This window comes from Danio rerio, chromosome 6 (genome assembly GCF_052040795.2).
Source record: "Danio rerio strain M-AB ecotype USA chromosome 6, GRCz13ab, whole genome shotgun sequence".
NCBI classification, from domain to species: Eukaryota; Metazoa; Chordata; class Actinopteri; order Cypriniformes; family Danionidae; genus Danio; species Danio rerio.
In genome coordinates this window covers 44,057,501-44,067,927 of record NC_141026.1, presented here as the reverse complement: position 1 = coordinate 44,067,927, position 10,427 = coordinate 44,057,501, and the positions used below count along the sequence as shown (strand labels likewise).

Genomic DNA, 10,427 nt, shown 5'->3' with positions numbered 1-10,427 from the left:
TGGAATATGTCCTGAAACACACAAGAAACCATTCAAATGTACTGCTTTAAAGGTTACAATTGGAAGTATATTGGAGTTTTTATTGGTATTTGTAAAGGAAATCATTACTTCAGTGATGGTTTTTATTGTTTTGTTCATTTTCAGCAGGGACACTGTAATGGAGGCAACAGCAAGAAGGTCACTGGTTCAAGCCTTGGCATTTCTTTGTGGAGTTTGCATGTTCTCCCCGTGTTCGCGTGTTTGAATGAGTGTGTATGGATTTTCCTCAGTGATGGGTTTCAGTTGGAAGGGCACCCACTGCGTAAAACATATGTTGGTCAAGTTGGCAGTTCATTCCGCTGTGGCGACTCCTGATTAATAAAGAGACTAAGCGAAAAGAAAATGAATGAATAAGAACATGACTGACAGATAGGGGGGCACAGTGGTTAACACTGTCACCTCTCAAGAAAGTCCCAGTGATTTTGTGTGTGTGTGTGTGTGTGTGTGTGTGTGTGTGTGTGTGTGTGTGTGTGTGTGTGTGTGTGTGTGTGTGTGTGTGTGTGTGTGTGTGTGTGTATTTCTGATACATTTAATGTGTTTGTCCTTGGAGAGGATATGAAACTACTTTAGAACAATAAACAACAACCCTAAACTTTTGAACTGTAGAGCATAAATAACCAAGTTGCATAGAAATAACTGGATGGTTTTCTTTAAAATAATCTTGCTCTGTGCAAAATGTAATAAAGAAAAAAAAAACAATAATATTTACACAAAACGCAGCCAATCACTCTCGTGAGCATTATCACCTTCACAAACACAAAGTAAAGGGCCTGAAAAAATAAGAAATGATTGGAGATAACCTGCTTCAGCAGCTCATCAGACTTGTGAATCCTCAACAGGATGGTTTGTTTTCAATTCCTCAAGGCCATCTGGAGGCAGCAGAAGAGATTGGGATCAAGCTGGATGTTACAGATTCTGATCTACTCCACATCTTCTCTTCCTTAATGTGACTTGCGGGATGTGGAAAACCTCCCATAGCATCACAAAAGAGATGAACACAACACAAATTAGATGTGATTGCTGGCGCATCAGGGTTATCAGAGCTGGCTTTTCTTCCAGTGGACAAATAAGTGGACTCAAGTGTGGAGCAACAGAGCAGATGTATTGCTGCCTGTTTGTGTTGTTGTTTGATGTCACTGGTCATTTGAGGAATCAGTGAAGTATTTTTTTCTCCATACTAAAGTGATCATAAACCTGAAGGGAGAGAAGAAAAGATGTTCAAGGGGGCTCAGTGGTTAGCATTGTCGCCTCACATCAAGAAGGTCGCTAGAGTTCCAGCTGGCGTTTCAGAGTAGAGTTTGGATGTTTTCCCCGTGTTTGCATGGGTTTCCTCCGGGTACTCCGGTTTCCCCCGCAGTCCAAAGACATGTTCTATAGTTGAATCGAATAAACTAAATTAGCTGTAGTGTATGTTTGTGAATGAGTGTGTATGGGTGTTTTCCAGTACTGGGATGCAGCTGGAAGGGCATCTGCTGTGTAAAACAAAAAAAAGAGCCATTTGGTCTTGATATGAGAATGCTTTAATAACCTTTAAAAACTTCCCAACAATAAAGACCTGATTAAATATTTGAACGTTTCGATTCTTGATGTAATTACTTACTGATATATAAGGAATAAGGAATGAAAACAATAAAAAATCTATATTAATATTAATATTTAATTACAAAAACTTCATTTGTTCTGATCAAAGTATTTTTCTGCAGCGTGTATGTTTCACTGAATGAGCGAATCACATCAGTTGGTGGTTCCTTCTGAACTTCACGCTCATCTCCAGCTGCTGTTTGCTTCAATTTACGCCATCGTGAGATAATCAAGAGCTTCAGACGTATAGCCATCTGCTGTCACAGGGCTTCATTGTTATACTTATCAGCGCCATTCAGGTGGACAAATGAAAAGCTAATTTGATGATAGGAGACTCTTCAATAGGAAGTCAGCTGTAAAAACAATGTGGGAGATTTATCAGCATCTGCTATTGACACTAGACTATAGGAAGACGTAAAGTGCCTATCTTATTCCGAAAGTAAATAAGCAAAACATGGATGCTGATTGCTTCTCTTAAAGTTATAGTTTACCTTAACAATAATCCTGCTATTATTTGCTTACTATTTATTTGTTCTTTCTTCTGTTATACACAAAATAATATATTTTAATATATAAACTCTCCCTTTGATAAAAATGCATGTTTACCATTAGGTCTTTCTCATTTTGAAAATCAATAAAAATATATGATAATCAGACTCGAACCACTACATTTGATTATAATGGTCATAAAAATAATTATAATCCTCATGCTGGAATGTTAATCTTTCTAAAAATACACATTGGCTATAGGTTTTGTGCAGTGTAGCGTTTACTTCGGTGTGCCCATTATTTGAAAATACCAACCCTGAAAGAAACCGAGTTACAAGAGGGAGACAAGCTCTGTGGGAGTTGCATACGCCTGAGAGGCAATGCATCATGGGAGCACACTCACCTTTCCGCCCATGAGATTGCAGTGGGAGAAAATCAGAGCAATCAATCTGGTTCTCTTCTGGTTCAGGCCCTTCACTAAACATGGTCCACTGCATGGCTGGACAATATCTAAAAGCAACAGTGAAGGAGGGAAAAAAAGTCATTTCTGTGTTGCGTTTTACTCACCAAAACACAAGCCAGACAATTTGTGTTCAATCATCAGAGCTTAAAAAAGGAAGCCCAATTTCCTCTGCTAGCTCAATCTATACATGCATTCCACTTTTAAACCTAGAAAATGAAGGAAGACACAACCCAGAGAAGGCTTCATTTAAGGAATTTCAACATGAAAACTCAGCACTTGATTAGAAATGGTGGACAGACATTGAGTGAGTGAGACAACAAAGTGAAATGTATTCATTGAGATTAAACAGAAAGCACATGTCATTACTGAAGATTGTTACTATCCCTTACATATAAAATTCCAGCTCTGGTTTGAAGAAACCAGACCTTCACATGACCTTCACGCATTTTAAATGGTAAATTATTTAAACATTACAGCATTCATACAATGATTTATTGTTTTCCCCCTTTTAAAAATATATACTTTGCATGAAAACATTATCAATAAACTCTGCACATATTTACTGTATGATGACCGAAACGGCCGTAAACACCCAGCAGGCACAAGACGTAAACATGCTGTCAGATTGAATTTGTAACGTCGTGGAGACGCTGCATTTTGTTTGGAAATGAAAATCGGGTTTACATCAGAAGTCAACGTCAGCCCTATGTCACAGTTCAAAGTAGAACCTAAAACCAACCAAATATCAACGTCTAATGATGTTACAGCTTAACGTTGTGTCAACGTTACCTGTATGACATCTATCAGACGTTGAATTTTGGTTGCCATAACTGCAGAATAAATGTCAGTATTTGATGTCAATATGACGTTGGTTTAAGATGTTGGCTCGACATTAGATTTTGGTCACTTTCTAACAACCTAAAATCGACAAAATATCAATGTCATTTGATGTCATTACTGGACATCAAAATAATGTTGTCCTTAGACGCTGACTAGACATTGAATTTTGGTCACCTGACATCACAACCTAAACCTAACCTCATATTAAAGTCTTATGACGTTGTGTGCCTGCTGGGCAATAACTAAATGCACTACAGAATTTTACGTTTACACACATCCACAAATTACATGTAAATGCATTAACTTTTAGTACTTTTAAAAGGGCAACTTTTTACTTCTACTTTGAGTAATATTTACAACAGGTACTTTTACTCTACTCACACTACATTTTTAGGCAAGTAGTGGAACTTTTACTTAAGTATGCTTTTTCAGTACTCTTTCCACCACTGCTCACAACACAAACAACTGAAGAAACGCGCTGCATTTTGTCACAACACTTATCCACGTGACACAACAGAAATGTTTCTAGGGGACCCAAAAACATGACAAACCCTGCTGAGATATGGACGTGTTATTATGCTGTGACTGTTGCTCAGTAAAGTTGTTTTTGGTCTTTCAAATTTATATATATATATCTTGATAAAACAATTACATTGACTTTTGTAAATTATTATCTTAAATAAACTGATGATTAATGTGAAACGTTGTTTTTATAGTATGCAGCACATTTAATAAATGCAATTCGTTCCTTCGTTTGTTTGTGTTATGACAAAATGCAGCGCATTTTTTAAGTTGTTTGTGTTCAGAATTTGCAGTGCGTTAAGCTCTCTCGGCCACTGTGAAAAAAATAAGTTCTAAGATCAGTCTCAATCAACTGTATATGTAACTCATGAAGTATGCTTAAAATTTCTTTTTTAGTTGATTTAGGATAACTTCAAACAAAACTAAAAGATGTACGACACATAATAGACATACAGTACATGATATTATCAAATCTTTGAGTTTAAGTTAAATACAAAAAATATTTTATAAAATCATGTTGGACCAACTCAATGGTATTTAAGTGTGTAAATAGTTTTTTTTTTAGGTTGGTGCTAAACAAACTTATTGGATTGAATTAAACTCAATTTAATTGAGTTCGTTCAATGAGTTATTTTGTTTTTGAGTCTACACAATATATCTTTGATGCACTGTAAATTAAATGCTGGGCTCCAAACAAACCCTCATGTTGTCCCAACATTAAGTGAACTTAATTGTTTTTACAAGTTTAAATGGATTGAACAACAAAATATTTAAGTTGTCCCAAATCTTGTGTTGTTTCAAGATTAAATAAGTAGTTTGAACAAGCCGCAAAAGCCATTCATTGAGTTTAAAGCTAGAAGCTAAATTTGTAATTTAATTTGTTTTTTTTTTATCCCAAAATGAAAAGTTGTGTTTCTATTTGCATTCCATTTGGTATTATACTTTGAAAAAAAAATTCTAAATTCATAATATTTACCTATGGGTTTAACTTTCCTCATTTTGAAAATTATTGCTTAAAATATGACGTTCAGACCCCAGTATATTTGCCCTGAACTGAAGAAGGCACGCTATAAACCTACTTATAACACATCCTATATCGTCTGGGCTGTTTTTGCAAAGAAACAGCACATTATTCTATGTGTGTAACAGAAGAGTAGCTTTGGGACTGTTTTATCATAATTACATCTTCTACAGTCTGTTTAGCTGCCTTTAAGCACCAATTATACTTTTTAAGCATACAACAGCATAGCCAGCATGTTGAAAGGAGTTCAGCTAGAGATCCAACAGTTACTATTCAAAGTTTTAGAAACTCATGATTCTTGCATCGGAAAAAGGAAAAAGTCTGAAAGGGAACCCTGGGTGTCAAGAATTGTGTGCCTTAATCTAAAGTAAATGACACCTTATTGTGAAATATGTAGAAAATATGTCGATGATGTTATCTGGGTGCTCCGCCTCTGGGGCTCTATCTATTACTATTGTATATATGCAGCACACATGGGGATACAAAATAATATGACGCCACATCATGCAGCTTTTGCTTGATGGAGGTGTATTTTTCAACAAATTTTATATGAGAGGCATCATTTACATTATATTAGGATATGCTGATATTCAGTTTATGGCACAAACTTCTACAGTGATTGCATTTTGTTCTGTCTTTAACTGCATATGATAATTCATACTTAAACTAGAAAATTCATTATAAACTCAGATCAAAGTTTAGGCAGTGATGCTAAACAATAATTCCAAACAAGTTATTTGAAGAACAGTTTAATATAGTTAAAAACCTTTTTTAATTCTAAGAAGGTTTGGTGAAATGAAAAGGTTCCGCACGTTAAAGGTCCTTTATAGAATCTACTTTAAATTAAAGTGTACAAATTTTATTTAGATTAGTTCTCATGAACGCAATATAATTTATTCTCGTCACATACAGATTGCTATCTGCTGAGAAGATAAAGACCAAACTAAACCGTGAACATGACCATAGAAAAACTGCCAACTTTGTTTCAAGCTTAGGTGACCACTTCTGATTACACAATCTTTAAATAATTAAACAGCACCAGTTCTATTCACAAAAGCTGACAATAAAGCAACACATTACATGTGAGAACGTCTCTCAGATAATGAGCTCGTTTTATGGACTAATTAGCTCTGTTCTTCCTTTGTGCTCAATATCACTATTTACATTGATTATATTCTTTTTATCCTCATGATGAGAAAAGAAAACTCTGAATTCACTGACCTTAATTTTAACCTGTCCCACGTACAGTGTGTGTTTAGAAACTGCTGCTCTAATTTTTATTTTTTTTCACTTTTAAACGCTTCCGGTGCAAGTAGTTTTGTTATTTTTGCTTCTTGATAATTCAAACAGGCTCAAGGAGACGTCCAGTTTAGTCATATAATAACATAACACTGGATATAGGCTACAGATTTTTTTTATATAATCTCACAGGACTTGATATGAAGTATAGTATCTTCAGCTTTTTTGGTCAGCTGTCAAAGCACTTGTATGAGAGGCTAACCAAAAGCATTTTAAAATGTACATTAGGACCGCACAATTTATCATTTTAGTATGTATATTGCAATGAGTGTGTCCGCAATAGGGGACATGGACACACTTTTAATTTCAGCCAGCCAGCCTCAGCGTTTCTAGTGAACTGCCTTTTCATTATCAAAATGCCACATTTAAAAATTGATGACCTTCACTGCTTGATAGATATACAATAAAGTGCGTCTCAGACTGGACAAGAAGCACTGCATTAAATTTAATTTCCCCCCGCCATGTTATTTAAATATGACAGTTTATTTCACCCCAGTATCTTCAACAGAGTTTTTGCACTCGTCTGCTAATCCTGACGACACTAGTGGTTACACTGTTTTTGTGTCTCATTTTACGCCTGTACAACTAAATGAATAAATGCTTAAATGTATATAACTAAATGTATTGTTAGTACATTACAACATCTATGCTGTAAAAGGAACCTGATGAAATTGAAAATAGTCACAAAGCTTTCTCTGAGTTTATCATTGGCTGAAAAACCTTAGCTGTGCATATACTCTATTGTCACATCACATGATACACTGAGTTGGGATTTTAGTTAATCAACAATTGACAAAATATGAGATTTGTTGAGTCATTGCAAAGTATATGACCATAACAGAGTGAAACTTTATCATTTGCATGTTTTTATGTTGCATTTCAAGAGTTTAAAGCATTTAGGCAGACAACTTTAATGAAGAATAATTTTACTGAATAACCACAATGAAGACTACACAGTGTTATTTTATATTTCATTATTCAATTACTGTACCTGAATACTGTTTGACTCTCCAGAAACCATTTTCTATGACGTTTTGTCTTTGTTCTATTGTAATTATTCTTGCTTGCAATTTGTTGTACACAAATCACACCCATATAATGACATCTTTTAAACAAATCTAAAATATTTTGTTTTACAAATAGAGCTATTCAAGCCATCTGGTGAAATTGCATTCATAATGATATTATACTTTATAGGTACTTTGGCTATGCATTATTTTTTTCTCAATTCCTAAAATAACTGGTTGAAGTAATCACTTTTTGGTAATAACACAGCAGGGATAGGAATTACTTAATTTTTAATTTGGGTAAACTAAAGTAGCTCCTACATTGGAAGAGCACAAATAAAGCACAATAAGAAATACAGTACCTGTGATGTACTGTAAATGTATTCTGATTTGGCATATACAGTACATGACATATACTGTACGAAACCAGTACAATACTTTAAAATGGTAGAAAACATTCACATTAAGAAAGGTAATTTGGCAACATTTAACCACTACTAATAGCCATAATTACTGAGCACTCTAACCAGAATGATCAACACAATCTCACTGCAATTCGTAACTTTGATTTAGTGGCTAATTTGTACAAATTCGTACAATCTAATTCGTACAATTTAGTACGATTTGCTCATTCCCCAATGACGGTTGGGGTTAGGGGTGGGGTTAGGAGGTGCCACGCCTCCTTTTTAAAATCGTACAATTTCGTATAACTAAACTCGTATACGAATTAGCCACTAAACTGGCAAAACGTAAAATACTTACGTTTTCTTGTGAGATCAGGCTGGAGTGATAGATGGTAAGAGGAAAAAAATACAGTTTACAGTTTTTTTTCTCTCATTTAAGGGACATTCTACCAGAAACATACAAAAACCAGCATAAAATCATTTAGTTTAATGATAGAATGCTCCTTGATCACTGCCAACTTCTTCTCGTGCCCAACTGAGTCTGGTTCTCTCAAGGTTTTTTTTCTTCACTCCCATCAGGTGAAGTTTTTTTTCCCTCTCCGCTGTCGCCACTGGCTCGCATGGTTCAGGATTGGTAGAGCTATGCATTGATGAATTTGCTCTTCAGTGTTTGAACTCTCAGTAATGATTAAATCACACTGAACTGAGCTAAACTGAACTGAACTGAACTGAACTTAAACACTAAAAACTGAACTACACTGTTCCAGTTACTATGACCATTTATGTGAAGTTGCTTTGACACAATCTACATTGTAAAAGCGCTATACAAATAAAGCTGAATTGAATTAAATTGAATTCTCAGTCAAATTGTCAATTCCGAGTCGTAGCCTAATGCACGCATTTTATGTTAAATTTATTGCAAATATGACAAGACTGACAGAAACACGGGGACAATTGTAAATATATTTGTATTATATGTTTGTAGTATTTAATTGATTTAGAATTTCATGTTTTAAATCAATAGATGTGAATGATTACTAAATCGATCTATTTCTAAATATTTTTTTTTCTTAAATAACAGTTTTTAGCATAACAAAACTATTAAAGCTGTGGATTCAATTGGGACAAGGACAATAACAGAGTTTGTACAGTGGTACAGTGTTTTTAATAAAGAACAAAAATCTGAGAACCAAATGAACGACATATTCTTTTACAGAACAACTCGCAGAAAACAACCATTATTCCAATTTAAAAATTTTAGGGATGAAATACTTTTTATTCACTGTATTTGTGTTTTTATTTCAGGGGCAGATAAGGTACATTTCTGGTAGAATGTCCCTTAATTTGAGTTAATTTCAGAAAAAAAGAAAAGTGTACCATATAACAGAACAGCCTAGCCAAAGGAAGGAAAGAGAAATCGAATATATACAAATCAAAAATATAGTTTACTGGAAAATGTGCTTGCCTTAATAATAGAGATTCATAAATAATTTTTAAATTATCTTTTGGCTAAGATTATAATTGATAACATATTGGAGATTTGCACATGGATGCCTCCATTTCACATGCCAAACTCACATGTAAGCCTAATTATCCCCCATTTTCCCAAAGCATGTAAAAATAAACAAATAATTGATGTTATTGCAATAAACAGAAACAAAATAAACAACAGAACACTCCAACATGTTAAAGGAGGTGGTCTATATTTATACCTGACATTCTGTCCTTCACCCACAATCTATTATTCATGAGGCTCCACAGAGTCATTCACAAAAAAACAGAAGCCCTCTGCTACTCTTCATTCCAATCCATTCCTTCTCAGAGATGTCCGACATTCGCACTGACCATTTCAAATCCTTTCATTTATTCTCATTATTCAACGCACCATGTGATTGCGGTCCTCACAAGCTAATTAAAAGGGGTTATTATACTCTGTCCACACTTGTGACCACTTAAAAATCCATCATTTCTCTAATAGCTTCCATGCACAGGTATCAGAGGAAGCATTTCAGACAATACTGTGCCCCACATGTTGGAGGCATACAGTTTACACTTGCGTTTTCACTTTACTTTCTACTCTATATCAATACATTGTTTTAAAATAAGTGTGTCTTATTCCGTAAAAAATATGTATACATAGAAAATAAACTGGATGGATGGCTGTATGGAGATCCTGATTTTCCCCCTAATAATTTGGGTGCACCAAAGTTTGGAACCTTAAGTTATTTTGTTAGACAAGTTCCAGTTTTGGTGGCACGGTAGCTCAGTGGATAGCCCTGCTGCCTCACAGAATGAAGGATGTTGGTTCGAGTCCCAGCTGGACCAGTTGGTATTTCTGTGTAAAGTTTGCATGTTCTTCCTGTGTTCGCATCGGTTTCCTCTGAGTGCTCCGGTTTCCCACACAATCCAAAAACATACACTATAGGTGAATTGAATAAATTAAATTGACCGTAGTGTATGTGTGTGAATGAGTGTATATGGGTGTTTTCAGTACTGGGTTGCGGCTGGAAAGGCATCCACTGCATAAAAAAAATGCTGGAAAAGTTGCCAGTTCATTCCACTGTGGTTACCCCTGATATATTAAGCAACTAAGCCAAATGAAAGGAATAAATGAATGAATGAAGTTCCAGTTTTGACTTTGGCACTAACTAATCTAACGTATAGTAATATTTAATAATGCGTACTAATAATGTATAGTCAACCTTAAAAGTTTTTCAAAATTGTTTAAAAAAGTTCTAAAAGGGGACTAATAATTCATTCAT

The 10,427-nt window shown here is 34.9% G+C and overlaps 1 protein-coding gene across 1 annotated transcript in view; it reads right to left on the bottom strand.

Annotated features, from left to right (window-relative positions):
* Positions 1–524: 524 nt before the first annotated feature.
* Positions 525–10,427, bottom strand: part of LOC137496000 (uncharacterized) — an 18,034-nt gene continuing 8,131 nt past the window's right edge. Inside the window, exons 5-6 of the mRNA XM_087256241.1 lie at positions 2,513–2,619; positions 525–1,233 (exon numbers count right to left, since the gene is read on the bottom strand). Coding sequence (XP_087112367.1) covers positions 1,226–1,233; positions 2,513–2,619 — 115 coding nt within the window. The 3' untranslated portion in view covers positions 525–1,225. The remainder of the gene's footprint in view (positions 1,234–2,512; positions 2,620–10,427) is intronic.